We start from the raw sequence: 16,285 nt of genomic DNA, 5'->3' as shown, positions 1-16,285 counted from the left end.
TCTGGACGTTGTTTTACTTCATAACCACTGAAACAATTATTCAATAGATTCATCAATTGATAGAAAATGAATGGTCAAATTACCCAAATATTAAATTCTGTTTCCAGCTTCTTAAATGTGAATATTGTTTGTTTCACACAGTCTCTTCTTGAACAGTTTGAACTCGGAGGCCAATTCCTTTGTTTTACATTGACTTTTTTAAGATCAAACTTTGAATGTGTGACAAAAGATCAGAGTTTCACCTTTTATTTCAACAAAATATTACATGTTATTTACTTTATAGCTAAACTGTTGCTCGCCTGAAACTGGGGCCTTCTGATACAAAAGGTGTGACAGTATTTCTTGATCAAGGCCAGATGTACATGTCAGAAACTAAAAGTTTAATTTATTTTGATATTAAACCCAAACATCTTCAGTGTCCAGCACCAACAATGGGACAGGCCTCACTACTCCAGTAGTTCTGGAAAAGCTTGAGGAATCTGAGAATGTCAAGTTGGGCTCTAAAAACCTGCAATACGTGATTTTCAAAATCTTTTAGTTCATAATTAATCATTGATGATGCAGCACTCAGTGAGAACATACCAGAGACACAGGTAATTATTAACAATGAAACCACATCAGAGTGGATTTTATTTAAGTCAGCCTCATGTTTGCAACAATCATTTACACACAGGCACAACGTGGAACAACCTAAAATCCCTCGAGACTTTTCACACTTCTTAAAGGTGCTGAACAGGTTCTTCCTTCACTGTAGCTCTTTGATTGAAGTGGAGCTGATACGCTGCTTTTTTCTGACGTCACCAAAGAATATGGAAAAAAAGAAAATCAGAAAAAAGCTTAAATCTGTCAATTAAGTGTGTGGACGGAAATATAACCGAGAGAATCAGCAGAAATTACTGTAATAATGATGTAAATCATGTCTAGTTCAGTCCTGGTGAACACTTCCAGTGGAAATAACTAGATCATTAGAGGAGGTACCAATAACAATCAAACACCCATCCAATAAAAATAAACAAGATACAAATATTTACACATTTTAAGATAAAACAACTTGTAAACATTTTCCCAGCATGTCACTGCTGACTGGTAGAGCCCGACCAATTTCTCAGCTGGTCAGTATGAGCCTTTTACAGACCGATATCTAAACTTATTTTGCAGGATAAGCAATGCAGAAAATGTGTGTATTCATGTTGACATTCTATGTTAAAAATGTTTATTTTCTCAATTCCTGTTCTATATATTTAGTTGTATTCGCGCTTCTTCAATATATAAATATTGGCTGATGAATCTGTATCAGAATTGTTTTTAGCTCCTTAATCTCAGCATCGGCCCAAGAACCCACATGAGTCAGGTTCTACTGTTTAGTGGTTTAGGCCGAGCTGGGGAGTCGTCAGTCGACTGCAGCAGAGTTTCTGTCGTCTCATTGTTGTGAGAAATCCTCCGGAGGAACTGAGGTTTCACTGTTTCCCTGTTCATTCAGAGGAGCCTCCTGAGAAAGAAGCACAGAATGATTACTACTGAAAAACACCAAGAGAGTTACATTTCTTATCAATTTAAAAACAGGTTTCAATTCAAAGCGAGGTTTACGATCACTGACTCGTTTACCTTCAGAGGTCGATAGATTCCCATCTGAAAGCGACAGCAGACGACGTCCACCAGGAAGCCGACCATACTGTGGAGCATACCTGTGAGAGACAAAGACCCGGAGAAAACAGGTTTGAGCTGAAAAGTGAGTTTCTGTGTTTTTTAAATAGAAGACGATGTTGAGTCTGCATCTGACATAAAGTCATAAATAATACATGCAGCATGATTTATGGATTTTTCCAGGCTGCTTTACACAGTTTATGTAAGACAAAATGTCTGCTCTAATAAACTGAACTCTTCTTCTACAGACTCCATCACCACATGAGAAACAATGGTTCTATGTGCTGTTTCTACCTTTCTTTCAGTCATTGTTTTCAGTTTACACGAGTATAAAAAGTAATTTGGTAGCTCCATGCAGGACTGTTTTTAAAAACTACATCTTGCTAGTGTGTTCATATATTTTCACTTTGGTTGATGTTTCCCTTCTTTAAGTTTCTGATTTTCATATTGTAGATGAATGAATCAATTTCAAGCCGATGGCTGCTCAGAATATGGGAACGTGTTTAAGCAGCGTTTTAAATCTAAAACCATAAAACATCTGAATGCATCTGAAAATGCACATCACGTGACCATTCACATACACTGGGCATGTGTGTGCCAGTGTAAACAGGAAGCAGATGATCCTCCCTGCAGTCGATTGTTTAGTTGCAGAAAACGAAACAAAGAAACAACAATTGTGAAAACTAAGAGCAGCGATTTCTTTTCTTGGACCGATGACAAACTAATATTGAGTTTTAGCAACACTTTGCATTAGTTTCAGTCCGTCCACACTACACCGCAACATTTCCAACTAAAACTAGGTCAGTGTCAGATATAAATGAAGCAACAGGGATGTGTTTTTAAACTAAAATATATCAGAGTGTATGTAGCCTAACTGTACAAGCACAGCTCATCATGATGCTCTAGTTTAGTCTTGTCAATAAGCATCTTGATGCTCCATTAAAGCAGATTAAACAGTTTGTCTACCTGTGGTGGAGAAAATTCCTCCAATGATGCCGCAGAGTCTGACGAGAAACTGCCAGAAAGGCATGTGCTGCTCAGTGACTCGGACCATCAGAGAACTGATATCATATTTCATGAAGATCCCTGAGACTCCATGGCTGCCTGCAGCATGGTTTATCGCTCGCTCCTGCAGAGGAACACAAACACATATTAATGCACTGACAAATAGTACACAACAAAAATACACAAACAGGAGCAGACTTCAAACCTACCCGCTCTGTGACTGAGTACTGATGTGTGTCAGCAGAAATCTGGTACGTGTTCAGCTTGGTTGGCACGATGGTGATGAAGTACTGAAACATGTGGTTAGCTATAGAGAATTATCAAAGCAGCGTCAATAAAAAAATAGCATTTTAAAGCATAAATGAAAATAATAATTGATTTGTGTTTGACGACACAGACGTACGCTCAGCAGAGATTTTCTCTGTGCCGTCCAGCGGGCTGATAATCCCAGGAATCGCTTCTCCAAAGGAGAGGTGGTCAATGCGGTGAGAGAAGTTATAAGCTGCAGCACAATGATGAGTCAGAACAGTTATCTTCAACATTTAATATCCCAGCAACCATAACTTTAATTTGTACTGTGATTAAAGTATGAGAGCTTACATGACAGAGATTCATGTTTTGTTAAAAATAAAAAACTCACAGTCATGGCTGACGAGAGCAGCTAGATGAGCGTGACCCCTGGGATGAGGGATGGACCTGTGGGGGAGTCAAAATATTAGATTTAGAAAAAAACATGTTCAGGTTTAATTCTCATCTTCTGGATAAATGCAAAATATCGTATAACTACTACATTATTAACACATCATAATGAGTGTCCATCACCAGGTAGACACGTACTTGCCAACAGTGATGTGGAAGTTTCCTGCCACTTTGTTAACATACAGATGTCCATGTATCCTGCAGGCGGTGAGGGAAGTGGGGCTGCCGTCACTGTGGGGAGGAGGAGAAACACAATGAGGACAGAATGATTTATTCAAACTATAAGCGAGGTTGAACACTTTACTTTGTAATAATATTTCCAACTTTAAAAAGGAATTAGAACAATTTAGTAGCTTTTACCTTTGTTCGGGAGCAGGAAGATCTCCTTTTAACGCAGCCTTGAAGAGGACGTCCTGCAGAGCGTGCTCGACTCTCAGACGCTCCTGGATGTGCTGAAGAGTCCTGATGGAGACAGAAAAGTAAGAACAAGGACTCAATTCAATTGAGAGGAAAGTCAAATAGTGAAACAGCATTTATAATTCAAAATCAGCACAAATGAGGTAAAACCATATGGTACCAATGAGTTTACTACATTATATAGGTGGCCAATATATTTTACTAACCTTGCTGCCACTTAATTAGAGCTATAACAATTAACAGATTAACTGAACATTACAGTCATTTTCAAGGAACGATGCAAAACACTCTGTGGCTCCAGCTTCAAAAGACAACTGCTTGCTGAATGTACATAAAAAACATGTCCAAGATATTACAGGTACCACAAGTTAGTTTGATTCTTACATGTGCCACAATCTCTGATGTGGAGACAGTTCAAAGTTGACCTAAAACGGAAAAGGAAATTGTGAGACAAATATAAAGAAGCTTTAAGAATTGAATACAAATGTTTAAAAAGAGTCATAATGGAGTTTAACACTTTAAATTTAAATGTAGGAGCTCAAACTCACTGGTTCATATTTTAAACCATCAGAGGCGACCATGGTCTCTGCCAGATCCAGGACATCTGCACCTATATCTAAACACAGGCATAAAAACACAGCATCAGACTTCCTCTTCAAAACTAAAGAACTGACAATGAAACCTGAAATGTTTGAACTTACATTGACATCTCATAGCAACTGTGATGTCAACATTGATCCTGAGTTTACTGTAAATGAAGAGCAGATGCAGAACATACACTCGTGAGAATGGAAAAGTTTCCATTTACCATTGATCATGAACACCAAGTTAAAACTAACACAGTTGAACTCAGCACCATGAAGTCAGAGTTACAAAATGATCAGAGATGAGAATCAACACCTTATAAAACCTGAACACTGTTGTTATTCCACGACTGAGACGAGCGAGCGTCCAGAACTAACTCAGAGATGCTGAACAATAATCACCACGTGTGTCTGTCTCACCTGCTGAAGTCTTTGTCCACCTCGTACTCGTATCTCATCCACGTGTTCGTGTACACAAAGAACTCCAGGAGGGCGAGAACTGCCATGAGACTGAAGGCGATCAGAGACACTGCAGAGGACACACACACAGGGGACATTACCATGGACACTACAGCTGCGTCTGTGGGCTGTTGTGCTGTCTGTTGTGTTTTATTTTCTGGTTGTCTGTTGTGGTGTCTGTCATCTGCTGAGGTGAATCTGTTGTGTGTCTATGTTGCAGTGTCTGTGGTCTGTTGTGGTGTATCTGCTTTTTGTCTGTGGTCTTTTGTATGTCTGTGTTGTGGTGCATCTGTTGTACATCTGCTATGTGTCCATTGTGTATCTGTTGTGTTGTCTATGTTTCTTCTGTCTGTATATATAGTCTGTTGTGTGTCTGTGTTGTGGTGTAGATGTCTTGTCTGTGTCGTGTGTCTGTGTTGTGTGTCTGTTGTATGTGTTGTGTGTCAGTGGTCTGTTGTGTCTTCCGTGTGTCTGTTGTATGTGTTGTGTGTCAGTGGTCTGTTGTGTCTGAGTTGTGTGTCTTCCGTGTGTCTGTGTTGTGTCGGTACCTGTCCCACCGCTGGCTGTGGACTCCACGTAGCTCTCGGGGACTTTGGGGAAAGCGTCCAGCTCTTTGACCAGAGTCAGAGTTTTCTTCTTCGTGAGTCTCCTCATGTCGCAGCTTCAGCTCAGCGATCCTCTCACACTCCGGTTGTTCGGGACGAGCTGAGATTAATAAAGTTCAGTTTGAACGTTTGACCATGACAACAACCGTTAGCATCAGCTAGCTTAGCGGGCTACAACATGGCGGTCGTTAAACGAAACAAAAACATGATTGCATTGTTTGTTAAAGTGTAAATTATCCACGTTGACTTAATATTTACAGTTTATGTGTTGACCATTAGAAAAACACCAAACCTGGGATATCCGGTCATGTGACGTGGAGGTCACTGTGACGTTTGAACTCTGGAAAAAAAAACTGCTTCGATCCGGACTTAGCGCCCTCAGGTGGTTGATGAGGAACTGCAAACACTAATTGATGGCTGTGTGTTGAGTATGATAACAATGACTTCATGCACTTTCTGACACTAATGACAGAGGCAGCTTGTGTAGAGGAGATTTTGATGGTTGGGTTTAGATTCCAGGATCCAGAGTTCTCTCACTTTAACCTGGTTGCTCGGCAGGATTCACCTTTTAAGAAACATTTGAGTTAATCTAACCAACCAGTTAGTCTCTGCTTACTACAGAGTTATGAGTCTAATACAGTTTTCTCAGCCACAAAGTGTGAGATCAATTATTTATTATTATCATGTTTTTTCTTTTTATTGTTCTCAGGATTATTCTCACTTTTTTCTTTTGTTCATGAAGCAAAGGCACGCTCCATTTCTTTTATTTCTTGTGGGGAAAATAAATGTACACTTTTCATTAGGAGAGCCCCTAAACCTTTCTGGTCATTTTACTTTTTAATCACTTTGCATCACCTTGTTTTATTTTCTGTTGGAACATTAACAGATTCACTTTCTAATAACAGCTGATTCATCACACTGTTTTTAAACTGAAGGACACAGTTTGTCAAAAATGTTATTCACCTGTCTAAAGCACATTTGTCAAACACCAGTTATTATTCTCACTTTCATTTAAACTTACTGTCTAGATAGATTTTCCAGTGATTAAGTATATAACATATAAACACAAATACATTATGACAGGAATAACAAATTAAGCCTATTTTTGATTTAGAATTTTCCACTTAAAACCATAACTGCATCTTTAATCAGTAGCATTGTAGCAGAGTGGTCGGATCATTCACTCACACAACATGGTTTACATCTTAAAGAGCAAATCTTTGTGTCCTTAAAAAGTTTTCTGTATCACAGAGTGAACCTAATATCTTACCTGCCTGTGATGGGAGAGGACCAACAGAGAATTTTTTGGCAAAAAACAGGAGATAAAATTCTGGGGACATCATTGGTTGTCTATGGTTGTAACAGAAGTCCATCGATAAATAATGCCGTGACAATATTATAACCACAACAACAGTATAAACTAATTGCACTCTAACTATTATGCAGAGAAAAAAATCTCTTTCAAGTAACATAAAGTGCATCTCTTCAAACAGAAAATGCTTCCAATCATGTTTTGAGTGATGGCTTTTACTCAGGTGTGAATAAGACAGAAGTATCCATAGTGACATACTGTACAACTTCAAGTATTATGTATATTATTTCAGTGCTGTGTAGGTATAGAACAAAGAAGCATGGTAAACATCCTCAGAGACAGACTTTAACATCAAGGCTGTGAAGCTCTTTCCAACAAATACAAACAAAGTCTGTCTGGAAAAATGAACAAATATAATAAAGACCAACATAAATACAACAAGACCTCCTGCTAAAATCACTTTAAGGTTGAAGTTCAGGTTCAAGTGACTGAAATCCATTCAAAGTGTTCGTTCTATTCCGCAGGTACAGAGTCAGGCCCTTCGTCCTGGAGGACGGCGGTGTCTGTGATGACGGTCTCTGGCACGTCAGAGGTGGGCGTGTCAGGTGGCTCTTGAGAGAGATCTTCGGAGCATCTGCTCACAGTGGGTGAGATCACATCTGGACTTGTGTCACATGATTCTGTGCTCTGCTCCGAGGTGGCCATTGTGATCATTGTGGCAACACTGTGGGGAACTGGGTCAAACTCGTCATCGTCGTCCTCCAGAATCGGTGACTCGTGGATATCTAAATATTTCAAACATGAGATTTAGTTGAACTGAATTGGAGGAGTTGATTGTTGGTATAAAAACATGTGAATGTTAACTCACTGCTAAAAGCTTCTGGGTACTGCTTAGCAATCTTCCCTTTTAGTGTCCTGGGGAAGCAAAGGAGAAAAATAATCAGGGATAGTATTTGTGTGTGTGTTTGTGTGTGTGTGTGTGTGTGTGTGTGTGTGTGTGTGTGTTGGGGCAGCGTTTACCTGATCCGTCTGAAGACGCTGTCCAGGTCTTTCTTCATCTCCACAAGAGTTCGTGTGTGGAGCAGGAAGCGCTCGTTCATCTGCTGCAGTCGTACATTTGACAGCCCGTTGAAGTTGATCAGCATTTCGTTGGTTTTCTCAAAGCGGTCGAGCCTGTTTACACAATTAATCAGAAAACAACAAGAATCCTCAGAGGCCAGTTTGCAATGAGGAAGGGACATGGCAGCATCATTGTCATATACAGTGTAAGGCCCTGTTCAAACCTGGTGACCCCGTCCAACCTGAGCAATTTGTCTCCTAAATGCGTCTCCTGTGACCACTTGTGATCACATCTCACTTCCTCGCTCTATGTGCAAATAATCACATATATCATTTCTGGCAAAGACCTAATTATGTTCTTTTTACCAAGTCTGAGTTTACATATGTTTCTGATGTCTGTGTGTGAATGTGTGTGTGTGTGTGTTTCAGTACTAGTGAGCGAGCATGACAGTTTACACAGCAGTGATCAGACCTAAGGAAGCACTGAAGATGCAATTGGGTGCATTCAGACTTGTACATAGAGCCGACCACTTGTGACTGGATCCCTCAGGATGGATACCAGGTCTGAATGAGGTCTGTGTGAAGGGGCCATCACCAACCAGCACAACATTATATATACAGTGATATGAGGAAGCAGGGGAGACACGTGATGCTCATCAGATGACACGAACACTCACATGTGTCTCTGAGCCTGGATGATGGCGTTGACGTCCTCAGAGTTGACCATGCTCAGCATCCGGCTGCAGAAGACACCAGAGGCTGTGGGCTCCTCCATGATGACGATCCAGAGGGGAAACCTGGGAAAACAAACCTGGAGTCAGACATGTGCGAGCTGTGTTAACAACATGAGAGAGCTGAATGAAACCACGTGTACAGCCTCATTACAAAAGTGTTCAGTGCTGAGATCTGCATCAACAGGAGCTGTAGCTTTAAACAGACACGTTACTAAACTTCACATCTGTTTTCATTACAGCGGCTTCAACCGAACATTCACTTCATTAACAGCCGGGACGAGTCATAGATAACACGGATATAATCCCTGTTAGCTTCCGAGCTACAATGACAAGCAGAGCAGCAACACGTTACCTTGTTCCTCTGGTTAGCGACTGTTTCCTCTGTGATATTATTCTGAATCTACATCTGCAGAAAACACCTGACAGCTGACTGAGCAACAACAACACCGCACATCCGCGTTCCTTCACTTCCGGTCACAGGACCACGCTTTCCGGTGCTTTTTTCTTCTTTTATTTCTTTTTCGTTTCTTTATTTAAAACTGCGGAAATTACAAACGCGCATCATTAACAATATTTCATTCCTGATATCATCGTTATCGAAAATAACTACGATGCGTTGGTCACTTCCCACCGAAAGATAAAAAGTGTATGTAAAAAATGGTGAACTTGTTAAATATAAAAAAACATTAGAATTTCAAAGTGCATGTGCAAAAAATAATAGTTATTTAAATGTCCTTTATTCTTGAATATCTTTTTATGATAGATCACTACACATATGAATAAGTGTAGATAATAATTATTTAAATGCAGGACCTAAATATAGTTCCAAATAATATAGAATATATATAATTGTCCAAATATAGATCTTTAAAGATAACTAAGTAAATCTGATCCCATAATATTTAAGATGTGCGACATTTGATTCATGAATCGATAAAAATAAAAAAAAACATTTGTCCTGGGTAGAATTAAAAAGTTCTTATTTCATCAGCCCATAAAGCATCAGAATAGTGCAGTAATATTTAATATTTATTGTATGTATTTTGACTGGGCTGCATGGATAAGAGACTATAATGATGCTATTATAATGCTCCATACAATATTTTGTACAGCCTGTAAATAGACAATTACTTGTTTCTTGAGGCAAAAATCTCATAGGCTTGCTGTGAATTTTCTATATTGATTGGTTATTATCAGTCATTTAAAACATGGGTTTTGCACCTCTTGTTTAGTGATGCAGTTCTCCCAGTCTTGTACCTTCAAGTCTTTTTCAGATGTTAAATGTTCAATTTGTGAATCCAGGACTGAAACCTATAAGGGGTTGTACATATCAAGCCAAACTCTGAAGGTTCAAGCTGTATTTCTGTGTTTAAATTTCAAGCAAAGTGATTAGCGGGAATAGTTAAATAAAACTAAAATAAAATGAGTAATGTGCAAGGTGCTTTATATGGAATATCTTCTCTGAAATGTTGTAAATGTACTTTTACCTTTGTCACATTGTGTCACCTTATATCAGACATTAATACTTACATACTGAGAGTAAGTATTCTTAAACAAAGTAAATCATTCCAATCATAATGTTATGGATAATTGAATTTAAATAGGAAGTCATGTTTATCCACCCACCTTAAAGCAATAATTTCAGTAATTTCATGTTTCCAGAAAACTCACAAAATTGTTTTATTAAGGGACATGTAAAAAAAGTACATGATTTATAAAAAATACAAAACTGCTTTGTCTAACTGGTAAGCTAAGTAAATGCATAGCAACAGTACATGCAGGTCTACAGTTAGATATCCTACTGTTCTTTAACATTTTAAGCTACAGGCTAAACAGGGAGAAGTACAGTTCAGCTGCAATCTATCATTTCTGTCAGTCTATAGGATACAGATCCAAAATGATGATACAGAATAAGTTAGGTTGCACGCAACTGAACCGATGAGTAAATAAATACATAACATCATTTCACAAATATTGACAACCGGTAATTCAACGCAACGTTAAACAGAGCCTGCGTGAGAATTACATTCGATTTCTGATGTACAAAAACCATGCTACGCATAAGCTAAAGAAGAGAAGAATTCATAGTATTACACTTCTAAGCAGGGACGCAGTGATACAAATAAATATGAAATAAATAAATAACTAATCCCATATATGAGCCACGTGGCTCACCCAACCCCTTATGTACATAACACCCTCTGCTCCCAACTACAACATCACAGGTATGAAATTTCATATTAGTGTTTGTTTTTAGAATACCATAAACATACATACAAATGACCTCGGACAAGCACAAGTGTCCATAGAAAACCTGCATTGATTTGACATTGGGTGAATTTCAATGTGCTTTGGCTTTCATTTGATAAATAAAGTAATATTAGGCTATATATCACATGTGTGGTATATAAGAGGCAATGGCATAGAATTTCAGCTTGTATAAAGTCTTTTACCGTATACTGACCCAGGAATGAGGAAAAACACTGATGCTGATATTGCTGAATGACTATAGACCGATTGTGTGTTTTGCTGTCATATTGTGTGGTATTATTATTATTATTATTATGCAAAGAGACTTCTATTTTTGCTTTTTTTAAGTTTTTTTACATACAAAAATAAGTTAAAACTCCAGAGAAATGGATCCAAAAAAATAAAATGAAGATTTACAGTTTATATAAGGCCATGCAATTTTTCGTAGACTCATGCATCAGATCGTTAGGTCTTTTGGATGAGTGGCTTGCCATTCATGCAAAATGCACTATGTGTTGCTCAGGCCACGATAAATATCGCTACTGTCCCTTTTTGTTCCTTAATACCAATCCAAAATTAACACTAGCACTGTCTGTAACACATAATTAAGGCTGGTGTATTTGCTGTTGAAGCTGTGAATAGGCCTCGTTTCAATGGGACCACGTACGTATTTGCACACAGAGACGCTAATCTAGTTTACAAACACAAATGCTTTGATAGGAGTGGATGTGAATAGAGACAAACACAAGGGCTTCTGTACAGGTCTGTGCTCCATCAGTGTAAAGTGTCATTCATTCCAAAACGAGATATCCACCATTAAAAGGAAAGAGCCATCTACTCTGAGTATAGAGAAAATCTAATCCCACCATATTGGTCACCATAACATAGAGAAGCTTATAAAATATCCACAATGAGAATGATTTCAGTTGCATGTTCGAAATGTTGAGTGATGAATTTCAAGTAGCACCCTTTTCTGTTAGCAGGTGGATCTATTGCGTTTTGGAATTAAATATTCTAAATGTACCAGCGAACAAGAGCTCCAGCATTTCAATCGAAAGTAGATCAAAAACAACACGGATGATGATCCGCAATCAGAATGGTAAGAATATTAAATACAAACAAAAAAAGAGAGACAAAGTGGAAACACAACAGTCCATAAATTACAGTTGAAACATAATAAACAAATCTCCAACACCATTATGGAGAAGACCAAAGGATTTTCAGCTGCTTTGTGACTGAAGGCGATCTGAGGCAACTTCTTTCTGTAAGTGCTCGAGGAAAAAAACAGCACCCCGAGATTTCTTCAGAGATGTGTGCAAAGGGAAGGGGGGGGGTTTGAATTTACCACCCTGCCTCCACCACTACGCCCCTGGTTGGAGGGGTTGTCATGGTAACACATAGCTGAGCGGGCTCTGCGTTTTCCTCACACGCTGGAATTTCCTTCACTTCCTCTTCCACCTGGGATTTTTCCCCTTCGACATTGACTCCCACCTGGCCTTCCTCTACCTCCACCTCTTCCTCCTCCTCGTCCTCCTCCTCGTCTTCTTCCTCCTCCTCCTCCTCCTCCTGTTGCTGCTGCTGTCGCTGTTTCTTGCGGCAGCACGGCTTGAACAAATGCGGGTCGATGAGCACCTCTCCAAAGCGACCCTTGTAGATGATTCCACAACAAACTTTTTGCCTACACAAAACACGAGACAAGTGAATGAAGCAGGAGAACTTTCCATCCATAGTACTTCTTTAACATGCAATAACAGTGTGACTCTACAAATATCTAAATAGTTAAATTGCCATTTAATGATGCTTGACATTATCAAATAATGATTCAACTGATGTGACAGACATCATCAACAGTTTCAAGCTTTTGGCTCGCTGGTCAGGTGGAAGATGTCGCTAAACTATAAACTAATGAAAAAGATTGGTGAGGAGATGCACACCCAGCATGAGCTGAATAAACTCAGTCAATTCTAAATGTTTTAATATTTCCTCTTCATTGTGACGTCATTCCCAAAGCTTGTCTATAGTGCTATGGGATGTAGATACCTTGGAAAATCAAATTTGAACTATTCATGACATAATATCCTGACTTCTTCATAACATCACTCATGATATACTTTATGGGGATTGATAAACCATAAAAATGTCTCTTGATAAAAATTGCTTTTGGATTATTTTATGTGTGTGTAACAATTTTTTTAAAAAGCTGATGTAATTTTAAATCCTAAATGAGTCTGTAGAACAAAGCTGGTCCACTGCTTCACTGTGCGTTTTACCTCTTCCAGTAGGTAAGGTCCAGGAAGGAGAAAACTGGGGAGCGGCTGGAACCTGGGCTGAGCTCAGCGTCAGAGCCGTCATCCGACAGGTTGCTGTAGCTGGGAGACTGAGCCGGAGAGGCACTGGAGGTTGTGCTGTGAGCATCTGAATCTGGTGAGCAGAAGGGATTATTAGGTGTTAGACGTGTATGACAAAGATGTTTTGAGATGAGTGACTGCTATTAAAGTAAAGGCCAGAGAGAAAATAACAACTCACTGTTTCTTTTAAGCTCTTTCTGCAGCCTGCTGATCTGAGTTGGCCGAGCTTTCTTAGAGATGGACTTTATTTTCTTGGGCCTGGAGGTAATTTTTAAACTGGGACCTCCCCTGGCATCCACCACCTGTGCAGAGGGATGGAGAAATGTTTGACTGTGACTACTCTTGAATGATTATAGTATTTTATCATGACTAAGCAGCAGCTCACAGATTCCCACTCACATGGTTCCAGTTCTTCTTGGTTCCCACAGGAAGCTTTTTCCATCGTTTCACCAGCAGCACACAGGCATTACAGATTTCTCCAGATCGAGTTTCGCTCAACCTGCAAGACCATAACACATCATGAGTGGGAAATGTTTTCCATCAATGAGACATGTTGTGGACCACGTGCTGAGGTGTGTCACGTACCCGAAGCAGCTCCTGAACTCCTTCTCATAGCGTTTACTGTCCGTGAAACGAGAGCTGGAAGACTTTGCACGGCAGATGCAGCAGCCGTCTAGACTCCTGTACATTTTCGGCTTGTGAAAGCCAAACATCTGCGAGCAGAAAACAAACTAAATTAATAAATAACAGAAGCACCCGGGCTCTGAACAGCGTGCGTCAGCTGCAGCATCTTCCCGCTGCAGCATCAGCCTCGTGGCTCAGATCAGACTTGGTGTATTATTGTGCAGATTAGCCACATGTGAACTGCTGAATATTAAAATGTAAATAAGGAGTGCTTTGGTCACGGTCGGGGAGATTTAAAAACATCCAGCGAAAGCGATTTTGTTGGAGCATCTCTGCTGTGACCCACATGAGGGAAGTAGGTCAACAGTCAGACAGCGTGTCAGACAGATCATGTCACCACGCTGCGCGCACAGGACGCACGCCTCGTTTAGGAAACTCAAAATACAGCATTTAGCCTGAGCCTCCAGGCTGCAGAGGATAATTATCATGGTTAAAATCAAGATTGTAAAAATGCAACGTGCTGCAAGAGAAATGTGATGATCTGAATGTGTTCGAGGGAAAAACTAAACCACTCGAGATGCGCAGATTATGCAGCGGAATAACGGTATGTGTTGCTAGGCAAATGTATTCTCCACAGCACATGTGGACCTGAACTGCGGCAAAAACTGCGAGCCGCGCCCCCCAGACTGGGTTTTTTTCTTGCCATCAGTCCTCGGGGTCTTCTGACAGTGCGGTGCCACAGAGAGCACACAGAGAGCAGGGGAAACCACAGACCTCCCACTCCACTGCTTTTATCTCATACTGTTGTTTAAAAGGTTGGAAAGGTGATGGAGAAGATGAGAAGTGGAGAAAAAAAACAGCTCCTGGTGGTTGAAGGCAGCAGTGCAAGTATTTTCAAAACGAGACTGGGCGAGAATGGAAAACCACAGTGAAAAGTTTTAACAAGGAAAGTGCATGAGCTGGTGAAAGTGATTGAAAATGACAACAAACAATCATAAAACAAAGCATATATATGATCAGAAGGGTGATTAAAATAAGATATAATTCAACCTATCTTGATCATTTATATAGATGTAATTTGTAGGAGTTATTAAATAAAAACAACCTTGTGCATATATTCTAGAATATTTTATTTTTTGGGGGGGGGGCTTCGGGTGAGCTCTCTGTCAGCGGCAGACGATCTCTGCAGCAGAATACAGTACGTGACGTAACTCAACATGGCAACACACTTCAAAGGCGGAGGTGGCGTGGAGAAGGGGGTGTGATGCGATTTCTCCGCAAAAAACTGCAGCATTCGCATCTAAAGTGTAAAAATTGCTGTCGAAAGCGACGCAGACTTGTGCGAACAACGCGTCCATCCCCTCCCCCGAGATCAAAGCACGATGCGAGTAACGCACTTGTCTCCATCGAAGTGCGAGTCGCCAGTTTTCGCCGCCCACTCCGGCGAGGAAGCATGGCTCTCCACACGACCTGCTTCATGCGCACCCATTTTATGATCCCAGCCCACAGCTCGACGATGGCCGACTTTTCCTGCGCCAACTTTCACGTAGTCACATCAACTCACACCGACACAATTCCGATGCAAAAAAAACGGCTTTTAATGCGACCGAGGACAGAAAGTAGTTCTCCTGGAATTGTGTACTTTGATCTTTACTCTTTGTTATTCCGGAGCCGCGACGCTGCATCAGTCCAACTACATGTGCACCGAGTTCAAAGCGACGTGTCGCAGTTTAAACCGCTTTTTAACGCGGAAACATCCTCTTAACAGCATCGTTAACCCGGGTCAAGTTTAACGAAGCGTCCGTTAATAGTGAATAGTTGGTGTTTTCTGTTTTGTTGACAGCAGCGACCCGCGTGCTGAGACGTATCTCTGCTCCGAGTGGGCGTGAGAGCAACTTGGTTTATTCGGCCGGTGAAGATGTGTGGTCGCCTGCAGCCGCTGTGCACACGCTCCGTGCACCACCGTGCTTTAACGTGAAGTTTAACACCAAACTATTACACGTTAGTCACATTCAGCCGGCGACTAACGACCAACGCGCTGAAGCGACCGATAACAACAACAGCCCCTGCTCTTCCTCATGCGTGCACACGGAGGCCATTCTGACGCGGTTTCACGCGTGTTTGCGGTTTCTCCCGCATCTCCTGCACCGACTCTCCGTGTTTGTGAGGTGAACACACGTGGCGCTGACCCCCCCGGTCGCCGCTGCAGCAGGCCCAAAACACACCGATTGTTCCCGGACAAGTGGAAGCTTGTTTTCAATTCACATGTGAAAGCTCCGCTGAGACTCCAACCTCCTCCAGGAGCGCCGCAACTACACACTTTTACAACAAAATGGCGTCATTCTTTACCTTGTTCCGCGTCGCGTCAAACCGAGTCAAAGTGCAGCTCCGCGTCGTCGCGATGGGACTATTATGAAAACCAAGCCGGATCAGTAACCCGCTCTCTTGTTGATGTCTGCGCCTGTGGACGGGACTGGAGAGTTGTGGACGCACTGCGCATGCGTGGTATCCACACCTCCATTTCAGAGCGGAGCAGGAGGCTCTT

At 40.8% G+C, this 16,285-nt stretch overlaps 3 protein-coding genes across 5 annotated transcripts; all 3 read right to left on the bottom strand.

Annotated features, from left to right (window-relative positions):
- Window positions 1-597: 597 nt before the first annotated feature.
- LOC109648163 (endoplasmic reticulum-Golgi intermediate compartment protein 2-like) lies at window positions 598-5,821 on the bottom strand. 3 transcript variants are annotated; one of them, XM_020113969.2, is made up of 14 exons: window positions 5,706-5,821; window positions 5,357-5,513; window positions 4,770-4,878; window positions 4,467-4,513; window positions 4,314-4,381; window positions 4,150-4,190; window positions 3,709-3,810; window positions 3,487-3,579; window positions 3,290-3,345; window positions 3,053-3,151; window positions 2,859-2,956; window positions 2,611-2,773; window positions 1,606-1,685; window positions 598-1,489 (listed from the first exon to the last, which is right to left on the bottom strand). In XM_020113969.2, exons 2-14 carry the CDS (start codon window positions 5,460-5,462, stop codon window positions 1,421-1,423), a joined length of 1,131 nt encoding a protein of 376 aa, XP_019969528.1. In that variant the 5' UTR covers window positions 5,463-5,513; window positions 5,706-5,821; the 3' UTR covers window positions 598-1,420. The 3 variants fall into 3 exon arrangements, with proteins under 3 accessions (XP_019969528.1, XP_019969535.1, XP_019969519.1); XM_020113976.2 differs by having other exon boundaries at window positions 5,672-5,707; XM_020113960.2 differs by lacking the exon at window positions 5,706-5,821 and having other exon boundaries at window positions 5,357-5,699.
- Window positions 5,822-6,924: 1,103 nt separating this feature from the next.
- Window positions 6,925-9,025, bottom strand: kxd1 (KxDL motif containing 1). The gene is made up of 5 exons (XM_020078686.2): window positions 8,871-9,025; window positions 8,462-8,581; window positions 7,746-7,898; window positions 7,594-7,640; window positions 6,925-7,510 (listed from the first exon to the last, which is right to left on the bottom strand). The coding sequence occupies exons 2-5, from the start codon at window positions 8,557-8,559 to the stop codon at window positions 7,239-7,241; spliced, it is 570 nt and encodes a 189-aa protein (XP_019934245.2). The 5' UTR covers window positions 8,560-8,581; window positions 8,871-9,025; the 3' UTR covers window positions 6,925-7,238.
- Window positions 9,026-10,173: 1,148 nt separating this feature from the next.
- On the bottom strand, window positions 10,174-16,275 carry sinhcaf (SIN3-HDAC complex associated factor). Its single transcript, XM_020078254.2, has 6 exons — window positions 16,090-16,275; window positions 13,702-13,829; window positions 13,516-13,615; window positions 13,295-13,418; window positions 13,039-13,189; window positions 10,174-12,446 (listed from the first exon to the last, which is right to left on the bottom strand). The coding sequence occupies exons 2-6, from the start codon at window positions 13,827-13,829 to the stop codon at window positions 12,110-12,112; spliced, it is 840 nt and encodes a 279-aa protein (XP_019933813.2). The 5' UTR covers window positions 16,090-16,275; the 3' UTR covers window positions 10,174-12,109.
- Between the last annotated feature and the right edge of the window lie 10 nt (window positions 16,276-16,285).

The sequence above is a fragment of the Paralichthys olivaceus genome, chromosome 7, assembly GCF_024713975.1.
Source record: "Paralichthys olivaceus isolate ysfri-2021 chromosome 7, ASM2471397v2, whole genome shotgun sequence".
In the NCBI taxonomy this organism is placed as follows: Eukaryota; Metazoa; Chordata; class Actinopteri; order Pleuronectiformes; family Paralichthyidae; genus Paralichthys; species Paralichthys olivaceus.
Note: the sequence above shows the minus strand (reverse complement) of the source record. Positions and strands in the feature narration are given on the sequence as shown.

Bases quoted from the DNA above. Each gene is read 5' to 3' on its own strand.
- sinhcaf (XM_020078254.2), bottom strand. From the start codon at position 13,829: ATGTTTGGCTTTCACAAGCCGAAAATGTACAGGAGTCTAGACGGCTGC. The intron at 13,419-13,515 runs GTGAGTGGGAAT...CCCTCTGCACAG, and splicing joins CCAAGAAGAACTGGAACCAT to GTGGTGGATGCCAGGGGAGG. The intron at 13,190-13,294 runs GTGAGTTGTTAT...TCTGCTCACCAG, and splicing joins GAAAGAGCTTAAAAGAAACA to ATTCAGATGCTCACAGCACA.
- LOC109648163 (XM_020113969.2), bottom strand. From the start codon at position 5,462: ATGAGGAGACTCACGAAGAAGAAAACTCTGACTCTGGTCAAAGAGCTG. The intron at 4,879-5,356 runs GTACCGACACAA...TGTCCTCTGCAG, and splicing joins CACAGCCAGCGGTGGGACAG to TGTCTCTGATCGCCTTCAGT. The intron at 3,580-3,708 runs GTAAAAGCTACT...TCCTCCCCACAG, and splicing joins CTTCCTGCTCCCGAACAAAG to TGACGGCAGCCCCACTTCCC.
- kxd1 (XM_020078686.2), bottom strand. From the start codon at position 8,559: ATGGAGGAGCCCACAGCCTCTGGTGTCTTCTGCAGCCGGATGCTGAGC. The intron at 7,899-8,461 runs GTGAGTGTTCGT...TTGTGTAAACAG, and splicing joins ATCCAGGCTCAGAGACACAT to GCTCGACCGCTTTGAGAAAA. The intron at 7,511-7,593 runs GTGAGTTAACAT...TGAAATATTTAG, and splicing joins GTACCCAGAAGCTTTTAGCA to ATATCCACGAGTCACCGATT.